Genomic DNA, 17,554 nt, shown 5'->3' on the forward strand with positions numbered 1-17,554 from the left:
ATCATCTGTATGATGAGCAGCAATCTATCCTGTTCATAATATAGTTTACACTCCAATCTGGACTCTCCACTGTTTGAAGACTTGGTTGTCATATTCCAGAGTTTTACAGTTCTTTAAAATGATTAGCATTTAAATATAGTCATAAGGAGAGAATTTTTAACTATTTGGAAAATCTATTTATCAAAATTCTTAGCACTGAAGATGATACTGAGGTTACACTATGTCATTATCGCATTGTGTTGTGATCCATTCTGTTTTCATTTTATTTCTTATTACTTTAAACATATCTAAATTTAGAGTATGAACTCTGATTTAACTTTTGTTTTGTTTCTGAATATCAGAATTTACTCTCACTCAAGTAATAATTGATGTCAGGAATGGTGATCAAATTACTTAATTACACAATTGGGATTCCTCTAAAATTCAAATTTTAATTAATGATAAATCTGATGAATCAAACTTAATTTATCTTGCTAACAATATTTCTTTACACTTGGTCTTTATTAACACAGTGCACTCAATTCTTGTACTGATGATGGTTTTACCATTTTCAGTGTCGTTTCAGTCAATTTGCTTCAGAATCGGTGCCTTTCCAACAAATTAGGAACACACAATCATCACAGATTGCAACATGTATTAGATGAGGTGGGAAGGTTAAACTGAACTCTAAGTAGAGCAGGTGACCACTGGGAAAGCAGTTCCCATTCATTTTAAATGAACTCACTTTTGGGCAGATGATGGTTCAAATTTTCGTTTGACTGATAAAGGTAAAGCTGAGATGTTCCTTTTAGAAGGCCACAGCCCATTTCCTTGCCCTTCGTTCCCTAAACAAAGTTTGTGTTCCCTCTAGAAAGCCCTTGTAATTAGACAGATGTTAAACCATAAAGTTATTTCCTTCCTAATGTGTAGCAGAATGTCAAATACATAATGTGTCAGAAATGACGAAAATAAACAAGGGACTTTTTTGTTTAACATATGTTTCTGCTATAAAAACACAATTTAACTACACATGTAAGACAGTAAACCATTTTAATTGAAGTCATTAATGCTTCCATTCATTGTACATTAAAAATTTTTGATAACTTTAGGATTTATGGTTACTACGATATCAACAGTGCATCAATTTGTAGGCAGTATTTGAGTTAGAAATCAATTCAATGGTTTCAATCACAATCATCAATATTTGGGGATGGTAGTTCAACCAGTCCATGTCAGGCACACTGGGCTAAACTGATTGGTTTGTTTCCCTGAGAAACTTTCTGTGACACTATGGAAGCTATATAATTTCAAACTTTTGCAGAAACGTGGCTCTTTGACACAGTTCTACAGACAATAAGCATGTTTCCTCATATTTCAGATAGCGTCGTTACGGGTAGTAAATTAGAAGACTGTAAGAGAAATACATACCTGTATAATCACTAGTTCTCCAAGGAGGAAGTCTCAAGTTCATTTCATTTAAAATGAATGGGAACTGCTTTCCCAGTGGTCACCTGCTCTACTTAGGATTTATTACCTTCCCATTACTATTTAAAATGCCGGTGATAAGAGAAATGTACTGATATATCGTTAAAGAATATAAACTTTGAATTTTTACTGATCATTATTGAAAACTGTATAAGCACCTAATTTCTCACCCATACACACATGTTTATTTGCTGAGAAGCACTAGCACCAAACAGTACGGCGCCTGTTCTTCGCAAGGTTTTTTAATAAGTGACCAATGTAATAAACTTCATTAAAAATCGGCCACATACACTGAGATGTTTTCATCCGTAAGAAACTAATACTGATGAAGAAATTGTCAGATGATAAACATACGGTCTTTTTTTCCCCCCTCTTCATGCAGTTGTAGAAGACAGTGATCTTCCTTTGAGTGAGGAACTGAAATCTGTGTTTCTGGATCAGTTAAGTGAACTCAGTGATTACTGTCTGAAGTACTTTCCAGAAGAAGCTGATTCACACCAAAGGTTCAAATATTTCATCAGTCCAAAACTTCCTTCAACACAAATGATTGAAGACAAAGAGCAATTTATTTATATTTCTTTAGACTCCACACTGAAATCTTCGATCGTTTTCTCACTGCTAAAGTTTTGGAATCTTGGTGAAGCAGAAGCACACACAACTAGGTAAAAATATCCTACAAGTTTTATACGTTTTGCGACATTCCACTTACCTAGGGTAGGTTCTTCAGCATTGGCAATCAACAACATGAAATTCAAATGATGAATGAACGTCGAGAAAAAGACTTTAGTTGCAATTTCCAACATTGTGTCAAGATTTAGAATGAAGAAAAAGAAGAAAGGTAATCCTTCCCACTGATATCGATGTAAGAATACGATGTAATAATACTAAAAGTTGATTGAACAAGGAAAATCCAGGATGGAATGTAACATTATGAAAAGGAAAATTGCCACTCACCATATAGCAGAGATGCAGAGTCACGGATAGGCACAACAAAAAGACTGTCACAAATAAAGCTTTTGGCCTTAGCTCTCCTTTTCATAAAGGAAGTTGACTGAACTACATTAAAAGTTAATAAAGAAATTTACTCTTATCCCCCCCCCCCCCCTCAATTCTGATGTCATGTGCGAAAGGAGCCAAAGATGTTTATGTTCAGGGCAACGGAGCCATTGACCCAAAAAATTTGAGAACCACTACTACATAGCATAATTTTGACTTACAACACCAAGAAGCATGGAGGAAATCATGTAGCGTAAAATTGTGACAGACACAAATTATTAAAAATAATTAACACTTCAAGAAGATCAGTGAAATCTCAGGTAGTGTGTCAGGCACAGTCTGACATTGATGGGATAAAGTGCATTACTATGAGCAAGTAGTAAATTAATAATATACTTCAGAATCACATTTGCATCTCTCAAAGCGATGTTTAGCTTATAACTCTGTTAACTGTTCTTTTATTGTTTTAATTTGTACTATCATATCAAAATTTCATACACTTTTAACACAATGACTATCCTCTGCTGGTCAAGGGTTATTCCTATATGCACAAATTGTTTATTTGTTTCATTCTCCACCACACATTAATACGCAATTGCAGAAATGGTTTTGCAGAAGGCCAGAAGAGGCTGCTCAACAAACGCTTCTACCAGTGCTCTTAAACAAATACACCTGTTCAATGAGTAACTTCTCAATTGCATAGCTCTTCCCACACCTCACTTCCATTCCAAGTATCTCCTTAGCTGGGGTCACAAATGCCTGACTGTGAATTTGGACTCTGTTTGAAGTAGTCACTTTGAATTTTGCTACTGAAAAAAATGTCCATTTGCAAATGGATATGTGAAAGCATAAAATTTCTGGTTATCAGACTTTGAAGAGAGAGTTTGATTTAACCCAGTGTACTGGCACAGTGTCCCACAGAGTGAGGAAATCTGATATGTTGTAATGATACATTCCATGGTAAGACACACTGAAGTCTGTGGCTCCCTTTGTGCTACTTAAGGAATAGGCTGTGTCTGCACTAGGTTTCACCTGCCACCAGCACTACCATCACCACTTACACAAAATCAGAATACCACTTGGATGTTTTCACATACGAGATATCAAAGACATCAATAGCAAACAGATTCAGCTAAGAAATCTGACACACAATCTATCCAAAGAGCATCAGCTAGAAAAGATTTTGCCAGGCCACTAGTTACAAGAGTAAATAAAAAATTATGTTCAAAAACTCCTTTATGGTGCAGATATTAGCAAGAACAAACAAATCAAAATTTAGCTTAGCTAATTAACTGCTCTTTTCGTATATGCCCTAATATTAAGTCTAGTGCCAAGATTCAGAACAACTTCAGGTTTCCTTTCTTCCTCTCTGCACTTTTCCACTTTTCCTCCACTCTTCTTTTACTTGTCAATGAAAGAGATTTTCACTTTATCAGTCACTGCATATTTACTTGTCAAGAATAGAGTCTTCCAAGCTGCCTTCACTATTTATTTTGAACTCAATGGCTCACTACATTCACAATGCCGATGCAACTGCCATCACAAATCCTATAAGCATCAAGAATTTCTACTTAACAACAAATGAGAGAACTAATAACTTCAACAAAGTTGGGTACTGACTCGGATGCAAAGTATAAATCAACATGTTACACATAAAGTCGCTCTTGAGAATTTTCTTCCATTTCTGAGGACATTATGTTTAAACACTGGGAAGTCCAGTATGGAATAACAACAGTTTTATGGAAAGGATAGACTGCTACTCAAACTATCATAACAAGTCACAAAATGACACTATGGGAAAGACTGCTAAAATATTTACTTGTAAGTTTTCAGACAAAGACTTTCTTCAGAATTTGCCCAAACGTTTAGGAGTAAATATTTTAGCAGTCTTGAAATTGTGCCTCTCTGCAATTCAGTGACTCCTGTATGTGGAGAGTAGCTATCTATCCTTTCCACAACATTACGTTTTTGTGATATTCTTCTATGTATTAGAAAGTACAGTAGGAAGGAATGAAGATTAAAGATTAATACCCATCATCAAGTATGAGGTCTCTAAAAAGCGAGCACAAGCTTGACTTGGGGAAGTCTAGTGAAGGAAATTGGATGCGACCTCTTAAAGGGAATATCCCAGCTTTCACATTAAAGAAATTTAGGGAAAACCTAAACCTGGATGGCTGGTTGGACATATAAAGCACTCTCATACCAAAAATGGTTGTTTACACTGAGCTACATCACAAACATGCACTGTATACAATTAAATGTAATTAGTTTTAGTAAATCAGCTGACTCCAGAGTGTGACAACTACATTAGAAAATGAAAGTAGCACTTGAACTGATTGATGATGTTTTGTATACATTTACTATCTATTGTTTGCAGTCTGTAAATCTTATTCTAGTCAGTGCTGATTATCAAAGTGCTTTACTTTCACTAGGAAGGTAATGTTACAATGATTTTGTCAACACAGGTACTTTGATATATAAAATAAGACAGTGCCAGTAAGAAATTAATATTCATTTGGATATAAAAAGTTCAGAATTAGCTTACTTCTTAAGACTGGGGTTTCTAGTGATATACACCTGCTTGACAGCAAGAAATAATTCATTCATACTAACCTTTCTATATCGTAAGAAGTCAAGTGCGATTTGAACATTTTGCAGCATATGGAAACGCATGCGGCCACGTTCTCTTGGCTGTGAAAATATAAAAGCATAAAAAATATTCAGTTAGTACTGGGTTAAAAAATTTGACACACACACACACACACACACACACACACACACACACACACACACTCTCTCTCTCTCTCTCTCTCTCTCTCTCTACTTGAATAACAAAAAAGGTACATTTGTGATACAAGTGTTGACAATTGTTTTGTAATGTCATTTACTAGATCACCCCAAAACAAAAATACACATGTTTAGTTATATTGCTGAAATAAAAATAGTAAAACTTATTACGTACAATATTGAATAAACTAATGTTTCTGTCAACTTTGGAAAATGTAAAATGGTGGACAGATGAACTATGAAAGAAATAAACATGGAAACATGTATGGCTTAGGGATTTAGTAAGAGACCCAAAAGGAAATTCATAGTGTCATCGGAATGTGAGTGGGCAGTCACAAGTACATCTTGGTGAAGTAAGGAAGTAGTAATTAAAGCAAACCCAGAATGAATATGTGTGTGTGTGTGTGTGTGTGTGTGTGTGTGTGTGTGTGTGTGTGTGTGTGTGTGGGCGCGCACGCGCAAAATAATGATGATAACAAGGGACATATGAATAATGGATTTAAACAGAAAGATCCACAAAATCTCCCATTAAAGCTGAACTGGTATTACATTCATTATCAAATGAAAAATATTATTCACATAGAAGGAGAACATTGAAATGTAAAATTTTATGAGAACACTAGGTTATATATAATGGTAAAAAGATAATTATAGCACTAATGGAAATTTATAGACAGAGCAATACATAAAATAAGGGAATGGTAACCCTCACCTACAGCGGATCGATGCGCATGGCAGGAACACACAGCGGAAAACAGTGTTCTCACTAGCTTTCAACACAAAACGGCATTTAAGTAGCAAAGCTAGTGTAAAAGCTGTTTTCTGTTGTGTGTTTCTGTGCTCCACGCATCGAACAGCTAAAAAGATAATTACCTTAAAATACACTCCTGGAAATTGAAATAAGAACACCGTGAATTCATTGTCCCAGGAAGGGGAAACTTTATTGACACATTCCTGGGGTCAGATACATCACATGATCACACTGACAGAACCACAGGCACATAGACACAGGCAACAGAGCATGCACAATGTCGGCACTAGTACAGTGTATTTCCACCTTTCGCAGCAATGCAGGCTGCTATTCTCCCATGGAGACGATCGCAGAGATGCTGGATGTAGTCCTGTGGAACGGCTTGCCATGCCATTTCCACCTGGCGCCTCAGTTGGACCAGCGTTCGTGCTGGACGTGCAGACCGCGTGAGACGACGCTTCATCCAGACCCAAACATGCTCAATGGGGGACAGATCCGGAGATCTTGCTGGCCAGGGTAGTTGACTTACACCTTCTAGAGCACGTTGGGTGGCACGGGATACATGCAGACGTGCATTGTCCTGTTGGAACAGCAAGTTCCCTTGCCGGTCTAGGAATGGTAGAACGATGGGTTCGATGACGGTTTGGATGTACCGTGCACTATTCAGTGTCCCCTCGACGATCACCAGTGGTGTACGGCCAGTGTAGGAGATCGCTCCCCACACCATGATGTTGGGTGTTGGCCCTGTGTGCCTCGGTCGTATGCAGTCCTGATTGTGGCGCTCACCTGCACGGCGCCAAACACGCATACGACCATCATTGGCACCAAGGCAGAAGCGACTCTCATCGCTGAAGACGACACGTCTCCATTCGTCCCTCCATTCACGCCTGTCGCGACACCACTGGAGGCGGGCTGCACGATGTTGGGGCGTGAGCGGAAGACGGCCTAACGGTGTGCGGGACCGTAGCCCAGCTTCATGGAGACGGTTGCGAATGGTCCTCGCCGATACCCCAGGAGCAACAGTGCCCCTAATTTGCTGGGAAGTGGCGGTGCAGTCCTCTACGGCACTGCGTAGGATCCTACGGTCTTGGCGTGCATCCGTGCGTCGCTGCGGTCCGGTCCCAGGTCGACGGGCACGTGCACCTTCCGCCGACCACTGGTGACAACATCGATGTACTGTGGAGACCTCACGCCCCACGTGTTGAGCAATTCGGCGGTACGTCCACCCGGCCTCCCGCATGCCCACTATACGCCCTCGCTCAAAGTCCGTCAACTGCACATACGGTTCACGTCCACGCTGTCGCGGCATGCTACCAATGTTAAAGACTGCGATGGAGCTCCGTATGCCACGGCAAACTGGCTGACACTGACGGCGGCGGTGCACAAATGCTGCGCAGCTAGCGCCATTCGACGGCCAACACCGCGGTTCCTGGTGTGTCCGCTGTGCCGTGCGTGTGATCATTGCTTGTACAGCCCTCTCGCAGTGTCCGGAGCAAGTATGGTGGGTCTGACACACCGGTGTCAATGTGTTCTTTTTTCCATTTCCAGGAGTGTAATTGCAAGTTTAGTTTCAGTTTGAATGAAGTGTTATTTTTACCTATGATCCTTTTCTTTGAAGTAAACAGAAGCTGTGAATGTGACCATATTTACTCACCAAATGCTCCCCAGAAAGGACTTCCAGCAGGGAGATAAGATTGTGGCCATCACGGAGATCTTCGAATAGGTCACCAACGTGACGACTCGCCTGAAAATGCAAACAAATATTCAGCATATTTGTGAGATGCATATCTAATTGAATAACTACAATCGCATGCTAATGCAAGTGAGTATAAACAAACTTCTCATGTGCTAGTCTACATCTAATGGTCACACAATTCAAAAGTTTTCTGTAAGTATGTGAGCAAAATTACTTGCAAGTTAGAATAATAACTAAACAACAGTGCACACTAAACAACATGCACTAAATGAACAATAAACACACATGATCAGAAACTAAATGCATACATTATGACAGAAGTGAAACACACAGAAATTGACCTCTTATGGTAAATGAATCGATCATAAAGGTAATGCATATTGTTTGAAGAGTAGGAACTGTAAGAAGTTGCAGGATCACAGATTTTGATATAAACTTTGTAGTAAATGAGGAAGCAGATTGCAATGGTTCTCGGAGACAATCTTGGAGTAGACATGGTTCTTTATGACACAAGAAGGAAGGAGGAAGCAATTAAATCTACACCTACATCTTTACCCAACAATCCACCCTACTGGATGTGATGAAGGATAATTATAATACACCCCCCCCCCCTTTATCCTGTTCCATTCATTAGTGGCACAAGGGCAGAATGACAAGAAAAAACGAGAAATCGATTAAATCTAGACATATATCTTTACCCCACAAGCCACCCTACATGGTGTGATGAGGGATAATTATAATATCCCCCCCCCTCCTTTATCTTGTTCCATTCGCTAATGGCACAAGGACAGAATGATTGTCAGTAAGGTCTGCGAGACATACTTGTATGTGGGAGGAAGTTATATAATGCCTGACTCTTCTTGGAACATCCTCTCTCGAAATTTAAACAGTAATCCTATCCATAATGTATGCCTGTGTTGTACAGTCTTCCACTGGAAGTCTGTCAAACCGTTTCCATAACACTTATGCACTGAATATATAATCCTATGACAAACCAGTCACTCTTCATTGTATTTTCTCTTTCTCTTATAAATTCTGCTTGGTAAGGTTCCAACAGTGATGAACAATACTTAATAACTGGCTGAATGAGTGTGCTGTAAGCCACTTTTTTCATGGATGAATTACATTTTCTGCTTTTCCTACAGTTTCTTTTATGTGGGCATTACACTTTAGATCACTCCCAGTGGTTATTCCTAGGTTTTTTTATGGTGTTTACTATTTCCAGTGATCTGTCACTAATGGTGTAATCTAACAGCAGTGGGCCTCTGAAGTCCAATACATTACATTGGTTTACATTCACAATCGACTGCCGATCCCTGCATCAATCGCTGATCTTGTGCAGGTCTTTACTCAATAAGTGACGTAAAATCAAAAGAGACTAAGTGGAGAGATAGCTGGACCTAGTTTTGGTGTCATTTCTAAGGACAAGTAGGAACAAGGAAAGTCTGAGGGGGAAAAAACCTATATCTTTTTGTATGTGAACTATGGATTTTCCTCACGAGTGGTGTGTAACACTCTTCAAGAAACTTAACAATGAGCCAACGAATTAATTTTTTCATAGTAATTTAGAGGTTTGTTATGATGTTATCAGTCCACTGGCTGAAGCTGAGCATATTTTATCATCTGTCTCTTACTGTAACGAGTGCCCTAAGAGCGTTATTTTTTCAGTAACAAACATTGGCAAATAAATCACTAAGTAACCAGAAGTAAGTCATAGACTAAAATGCTGTACTGTGGCCAAATTAAGAAAGATGTGGTATGTAATGTAGTCTCTCAATTAATTGAAAATATTTAAGATGGAGGAAGAGAAGAAACCAAACTGTCGTGTGTCTCAAGTGCCACATTTAACGATTGTCTTCATATTTACACGATATGTCACCGTTTATCGATAGTTCAGCAATACAATTTTACCACTATAGTTTAACTTTTAGTTATTACTATCGCGACAAACACATTCGAGTTACTTGATTATTTAGATATATGACTGTATGGGACACATTGGTAGTCTGTAATTTAACTCCCCGTTGCTCTGCACTTGCTAGTCTCCAAGAAGGTGAAAAGCATTTGTGTTCCAATGAAATAAAATAATTTTATGGGTACAGGCCATCTGTCATCAACTATATTAACACTGTTAGGGATAGCTATTAGGAACTTTTACATAGCATTATTTCCTTATTAGTCCTTTTGTGTTCAAGAAATTCTTAAATATACTTAAGCATTCAATATCTTGCGATAATGTCGGTATCGATATTTTTTTATCTGACATCGTCGAGGTATCTACGGAATTTCAAGCATACCAATATCAGTATGGTATTTGAACAGCCGTAACTTTTGGGAGATTCGCTAACAGGGAACGTGGGCGGCGTCGTACGAACGCCCAGGCCAGAAGGTGGCCTGGGACAGGGAGCTCGAGGCAACTGGGACAGTGGCGCCCGCGACGAGCTGTCACCTCGCCTCACAGAGCGCGCTGCCGTTGCGCAACCCGGCGCTCAGACAGCACCGTCACCGGCAGCAATTACTACACCTGTCCGTCTGCTGCGCCGCGCCGGAAATTGCGCCCAGGAGGGCGACTCTCCCATTAGCGATAATACAGTACCGGGAAACGTTCCAGTAGCAGACACCTTCACTTGCAGCCCATCCCGCCTCCACGGCACAGCTTCTAGTAACGGGGCAGGCGATCTCACTTCCCGCAACGCATCCTAACCAGGTTTCTTCTCTCCCTTCTCTGACGTACGCTTTAGTCCCCCGTCTGATATTAACTGGCCTCCTTTTCTACGTTAATTCGGAAGTTCGGATCACCGAATTTCAGCTGACGTAGCTCGCATGACATTGAAAAGACGCCAAGAGCAAAATTTAGAAGCCTTCCAAAGAGCGTGCTTCGAGGTAAACACCTTGTGTGGACTGGTAAGATATAATAAAATACCAGGAGCTATTAAAAAGTCAGAAAGAAGACAGGCTAATGATCGTCAACAGTAAATGCAGCGTGTTTCCCGAGTTGTTTCCATTGCATAAAATAGAAAGATCGACTCCGGTAACACCGCGAAGTACTCCATCAATCAACCGCGACGATAAAACCCCACAGATCACAAAGAGTATACGCATTCGATAACGAAGATAGCACAAAGCATTAAGGTGCTGTGCATGGGCCAAGATGAAGGGACAGAAAAAATATCAATTGGTAGCCGCAATAATGATAAATTCGTCATGCTACAAGACTAAAAGGATGTCAGATTTAAGGAAACAATGGCGAATGCTGAACCTGTAGTGAAGAACCGAATCCTACGATAGAAACCGTGTTATCTCACACACACCTGACAAGAAAGGAAGTTGGGTGTAGGGCACATATTTATTTGAGATCTACATAAAGCAGTGGAGCTGAAACCTAAAATGGAACCCATATTGATCAAGTGATATAGGTTGATTTTGCTTTTTACTGTCCAAGTTACAAGTTGTGTTTGTTATTATTGAAGCGATGTTAATAATAATCCGGAATAAACATTTATTTCTTTTCGACAGATAGCACTTGAACGAAGTAAACTGTAATGAAAATACAGTTTATAAGATAATTAAACAGAACCGTAGCTCCAAATGTTTTATTCTCTACCAGACACTAAATATCGAGCGTGACGGAACGGGAACGAAATAAGCATGCCTAGATTTTAAAACATGCAAAACAAGCATACGTTTATGTGTTTTCAGCGAATGGTGGTTACTTAATACTGTTGTTAGGAATGCAACCTGGCGGGTTACTTTTGCACCCATTAAAACGATAATTACTACTGAAATTCTATACATTGAAATTGCGAGGTCTTAATCTGTAATTGGAGTCTCACTACCTGCTCCGAAACTTTCTTCTAAAGGGAAAGTGCAGGGTTTGTTCTTATGTTAGCTCCTTCCACAATCAATTCTTGGAACAATACCCTAGGTTATGGCTAAGCCATTTCTCCGGTATATCCTTTCTTCCAGGAGTAAAATTTATGTGAAGTTTGGAAAGTGACAGAAGTGAGGCTGTGCACGCTGGTCGTGAGTCGGTGCCCGGACAGCTCAGTCTGTAAGAGTATTGCCCGCAAAGGAGCAAGGGTCCGGGTTCTAGCCCCGGCCTAGTCCGTAGTTTTCATCTGCCAAGATGTTTCATTACATTGGCACCTTTATTTAGTACGCCACACAGCTCACTCGGTAAGAGTATTGCCCGCAAAGGAGAAAGGGTCCAGGTTCTAGCCCCGGCCTAGTGCGCAGTTTTCGTCCGCCAAGATCTTTCATTACATTGGCACCTTTATTTACTAGGCCAGGGGATGGAAGTCACGATTTATTGGACTTGCTTTCTTTACCACTGGTGGGATAACTACACCCCATATCTCCGGCCATTGCTGAGTTAATTAAGCCACATAACGCCCGGATCCGGATCACGTGGACCACAGTAACTATCAAGTTGCTTAACCGGTACTTTACCGTAGTGTCTGTGTTGTTCAGAAATACGATGCAAGTTCCTTCGGACATGCGTTCCATTATGCATCTGCTGGTTATCCATATTCTCAACTGCGAATACATTTCATGTATTTCTAACGGCTGTAGTATCCATAGTGCCTGTTCCTTCGGATATGCATGCATGTTCGAAGAAACACTCCATCGCATTTCTGAACAAACCAGGCACTGCAATGCCATATTACACTAATCTTCCTTCATTCGGTCTTGATCCACGTACAGAAAATATACATCTCACTACGTTAATTACAGTACCCCAAAGGAATAATGCAAACGTATCTGCGAATCGTCACAACCGTGGAGCGTGTGATGCAAGAAGTAAATGGCAACCAGCCCCTTTCTGTGCGGTGCGTAAGCTAGGAACTGGAGGGTTTCCAAACGCTAGAGAGATGACGCGGCCGGCATATTACGACAGAGATGTCCGTCCGCCGCTTTCCCCCCTGTGTGAGGACGTCGCTACCCGTGCGGCGAAACTCCAGCAGGGCGAGCGATTTATGTCCGGCGGCGGCCGCTTTACGCCGAACCCGTTCTGCTGTCCGTGTCGCAACGGCCAGCCTACCTGCTGCTTGTCGCCTGATAAACAACCAGCACGTGGCCTGCCCACACCGCACTCCCCCGCCGTCTACCCGCCTCACAAACACTAACTAGTCACTATTCTTTTACAGCGTGGCCGAATGAAACTGCCATTCCCAAAGCAGCGAGCAAAACTCTCGTGAAAATCGCAAAATTCGAGCTAACGAGGGTGTGGTTGCCGCTCACAGGTCTGTGGTCGACGAATATACCCCGGTTAGTAATCACAGTGGTGCGAACCTTGGACAGTTAGGAAGGAAACACGAAGTCATAGCCAAGCGACAGAAATGAAATTTAGAATTAAAACAGAAAACAAGACTACGAACGACAAGATTCGAAACACAACCACTTGAAAAAAAAAATTGTAATGTAAATCTTCTGGAGAAGATTTTCCGAGAGAACAGCTTTAGCGCTTTGAATAAAAGAAAGTCGGACAATTATCTGCGACAGTCAGTTTTCACTACAGCCGACATATTCGTCTGGAGCGATTCAGGAACTATATTGGTACTTTAGATAATTCTCATTTATTATTCTCCTTAAGTTGTACATTTTAAATTAGATTACATGTTTCGATCACTAAGAATCATCTTCAGACCTAAGTAGTTGCGTCAGCAACCTGTCTTGTCTACTCAGAACCACACATCAGAGTACTGTACTGAGTCGGAGCAATAAACGAGGATTATCTTGAACAGTCCATTTTCTACCACGACGTGTTTCGACGGGTTATGACCTGATCCTCAGGTGGATATGTGTATTTCCGTTCCTGGATTTAGCCAATCGTCTGCGTCGAGTCTCATTTCGAAGCAGCTTATTGCAGGCTGTTGTACATCAAAATATGCACATTGTTTTGGTTTTGCGTTTATGTTCGCTATATATAAAGGGCTGCACTGTGCTGCTTGTTGGAATATCTTCGAAGTCAAATGTGATGCAGACGACGGGCTACAACCAATACATCCAAGAGAAACTCTCATGTAAGTTACTGTATACACCTGAGGAGCCCTCTTTAAGGCGCCATGCAACAAATTAATACTGAATGATGTACATATCTTCCAATTTGCATTTAGTTGCAGTTTCCTAACAACAGTCTACTACGTAAGCAATAAGGTGAAGTGGTTTGAATGTGTCAGCGAATGCCGAAAGCGCGCTTGCCGTGGCTAATAGAATGGAGGACGGAGTGTTTCGGGTCTTATCCATCAAATAACATTTCTTCCCGCTGCATAGCGCATTATGGACTATTATTCGGCATAAATTGCGACGCTTTGCTAAGGAAATATTGAGACTAATGTCCCCTTTCACGTGCCAGAAGACTGTTCCTACAAACTTACGACATACGGTCACATTTTGCTTATTATGGATCGCTGCAGACCTAGTGGCACGACACCTTACTGAATAACTTTACCAGTCCACCATCTAAGAAGCCTAGAGGTCTTACCACTGCACAGCGCAACAGCAAGGAAATTTTAAGTTTCCTCGTTATCAAATGAGCAAAGCGTAAGGAGAGAGAAATTAAAGCTTCTGAAGTAATGGGACGTGTCCTGCTGTGAACGTTTAATGGTGTATGAGTGAAACAGACAGTGCATTATGGCTGTCCATGACGGGTTTTGCACCCTTTGATATCAAAACCACATGTACACGTTAATGGATTTTCAACAAACTGTATGGTCGTAGACAGGTATCTCAACCTTTCACAACGTTAATATTTCTCCAAATATTTTCTGTAAACTCATTTTTAGTGAGAAGGAAAAATTAAATAACTTTTCATTGCTGTCGCACAGCAAGCCAGGGTATCAACATACACTAATCTCTGACAGGTATGTTGTTAATAGAGGACACGTTGAGGGTGCTGTGGTTATTTGATAAGCTAAGTTGTGAAATCGCTACCACTTCACGTTTGACAGCTGTTTCGCGGTTAATCTTATAATCTTCTAGAGCGGAATTACACAAAACTTTACAGCAGAAGCATATGATCAAGCTGGCTCTTTCGTCCAGTGTAGTCATTTTAAACATGGCTAATAAGATTATATGCCGTGACGCATTCGGTGTCTCTTATCACAAACAACGTTTAAATACAATGCCATATGAAACTTCATGCCAAATTAAAACTGTGTCCGGACCTTTGACTTTCTACGCACACTCCATTTGAAAGTGGGAATGCATTCTGAATACTGCCGACAGTTAGAATTTTTTTTTTTTTCCAATCATTTGAATCCATAACCAGTTTCCGTCTATGTTAGCAGCTACATAAGCTACACTCTTTTACTGACTACATGAAAAGATAACGATAACAATGCACTATTATTCCACACTAAAGACAAATTTAATAAAAGTGCCTGTGAGTAAAATTTAAACTAGTTGCCGATAAAAGACAAAATGCTTATGCAAGCAGGTGCAAATACAGAAAACATCAGCAACACAGCAATCAAGAATAAACTAGATGAGATTAAGCAAGCGCTGCAGCAGCCCATGCATCAGGCGAAAACCTAGGAATACAAACAACAGGCGAACACGGGAGGTCGTCGGGACTTACAGATGGCGAGCAGCACTGGCCTGTCCCAGTCGGGTTGGAGCACACGTGAAGACACGTGTACGTCTGCAAGAGAACAGCCCGCACACGTGTAGCACCACAAGACAGCCAGGCAAAACAAACAAACACCAGCTACACACACACACACACACACACACACACACACACACACACACACACACACACACACACACACGTGTCCACAACATTCGAGTACTCGGAGAATCAATTTCTTGCTTCGACTACGAGAAGATTTTAGATTGCACGAAACTTTTCCGCGAGCTACCAACGTCAAATCTTTAGTAAAACTGATGAAAAGTTCAACAGTGGTGTTACTACTTCGACTCCGAAGGCTAGTTCACGTTTACAATTTAAACCTTACTCGACGTTACACTTGTAGTGGTACGTATCTGATAGCTTTCATATTTTTAAAGTCTCCCAGTTTTATGAACAATGATGTGAGCGTACGCGTTCTGAAAGTTAAATCTCTTCCTTTTTGTGCCTACAAAATATATCTACTGACATATATCACACACGTCAGTTTCCCATTTGCAACATCACTTCGTTGCCCATTTCCGCAAGGGAGCTTTGATATTAGCTTACATTGTTCTGTAATAAATAAGCTACCAGTAAGCTTCATGTTTATTTTCAGATTATTTCAGGAGACTCGCGTCTCAATTTTCAGTAGTGATCACATGTGATGTAACACCTCTATTCCGAGAGAAGTCTCAAAGCATTTTAAACCTTCTAGATAAAGAAGTTCGTGTGCACAAATATAATGATACAACAAATATAATATCGTAGACAGTCGCCACTTGAGGTGAAGACATAAAAATCTCTGAAACGCTTTTATCTAACATGACTTGCAGCCTGCTCACTACGAAACACTACGTAATTTACCAATGATTCACACACACCGAATTTATCTGATGTAACGTCTCCACCACAAGATTTAATGTCATACAATAGTGCAGCTTAAAGACAGTCGCTGAGTATCTATTCCAATGCTGCTTCTCGCAGCCACTCATATTGCTTAATTTATCTACCGGCAACAACGTAGACAGTGTTCCATTACTTTAGAGATTTTCGTATATCCCATTACGCAAAACTGAACAATACGCATTCTTCCAAACCACATTTCTGCTGATGCACAAATTTCGTGACAAAATGTGACAGGACATCCTCCTGAAATTGTCATGTCCGGAAACCCTCATAAATCCCGTTGGATTCAGTGTAATTATTGTCTTTGAAAAATAAAAGTGTCATTTCCGTTCGTCTCGTTGCGTATCTCTTTCAGTTACCTTCTGCACCATACTTTAGCAGCTCTTCCTATATATGGTCCAAAGTTTCATCGCGCTATGTTACTTGGCAGTGATACATCATGCGCAAGTTACTTTCGTCCTTAGGTTTTGCACACCAGTGCACATCACCTGTAGTTATCAGCTATACATCAGATGGACACGAGTAAATAAAAAAAAGTCGGCTATACTGAAAACATACTGAGGCAACCTGAGACTTCTTAAGACGTTCAATATATGAATAGCGTCGTTTAATCGTGGTACATCAAAGATAATAAAAAATTAGTAGGACTAGAAAAAAAATTTTTTCGTGTCACGTAATCGCTAAACAACTATATGGCATATGAAAGTATGTTGCTCCATTTGTATCTTTTTGATCTATTGCAGCGCACTCCCCAGTGCGATGGAGATGTAACAATACGGAGAAGGCTGATGACCGATGGGATTGTACAAATTCATGGGTGCATCAAAAGGTAATGGAGCCACGCGTGGTACTGTCCGATAAAAGAACCGCTGCAGAGGGGTCTGGCTCGCGAGCACGGAACAGGAAGTGCGCAAGCGGCGGCTGCGAGCCTTATCGCGGACTCCGAACTGAACAAGCCGATAAACTCTTAGTGGACTCAAGCGCAACACCGTGTCTGGAGTTGTTAGCGTGCACTGCAGTACACTCCAGTCTTCGACGCCCCTCTTGCATACCCTTTTCACTTTAGCCATAGTGTTTCCCTTTTAATCACCACAGGTAAAATTATCATACTTTTGCCAAAAACGTTGGAGCACAAATCTCAACGAAGGAATCAAGTACTTTTTCTTACACTTTCTTCTTTTTAGTATGTATTATTATAGTATCAACGAAAAGGTATCTCTGTGTGGCTCCATGATAACATGCCACAAAACGGATCCGAAGTGGTGGGGTTCAAGCCCCAGTCAATTCCTACGACTTTTATCTGTCACTTATCTCTTCTTTCACGCCGGACAATGTTTGTTAA

At 40.6% G+C, this 17,554-nt stretch overlaps 1 protein-coding gene across 1 annotated transcript in view; it reads right to left on the minus strand.

Annotated features, from left to right (window-relative positions):
- Positions 1-17,554, minus strand: part of LOC126092273 (microtubule-actin cross-linking factor 1) — a 497,641-nt gene that overhangs the window by 315,011 nt on the left and 165,076 nt on the right. Inside the window, exons 3-4 of the mRNA XM_049907790.1 lie at positions 7,653-7,742; positions 5,074-5,151 (exon numbers count right to left, since the gene is read on the minus strand). Of these exons, the coding sequence (XP_049763747.1) occupies positions 5,074-5,151; positions 7,653-7,742 (168 nt within the window). The remainder of the gene's footprint in view (positions 1-5,073; positions 5,152-7,652; positions 7,743-17,554) is intronic.

The sequence above is a fragment of the Schistocerca cancellata genome, chromosome 7, assembly GCF_023864275.1.
Source record: "Schistocerca cancellata isolate TAMUIC-IGC-003103 chromosome 7, iqSchCanc2.1, whole genome shotgun sequence".
In the NCBI taxonomy this organism is placed as follows: domain Eukaryota; kingdom Metazoa; phylum Arthropoda; class Insecta; order Orthoptera; family Acrididae; genus Schistocerca; species Schistocerca cancellata.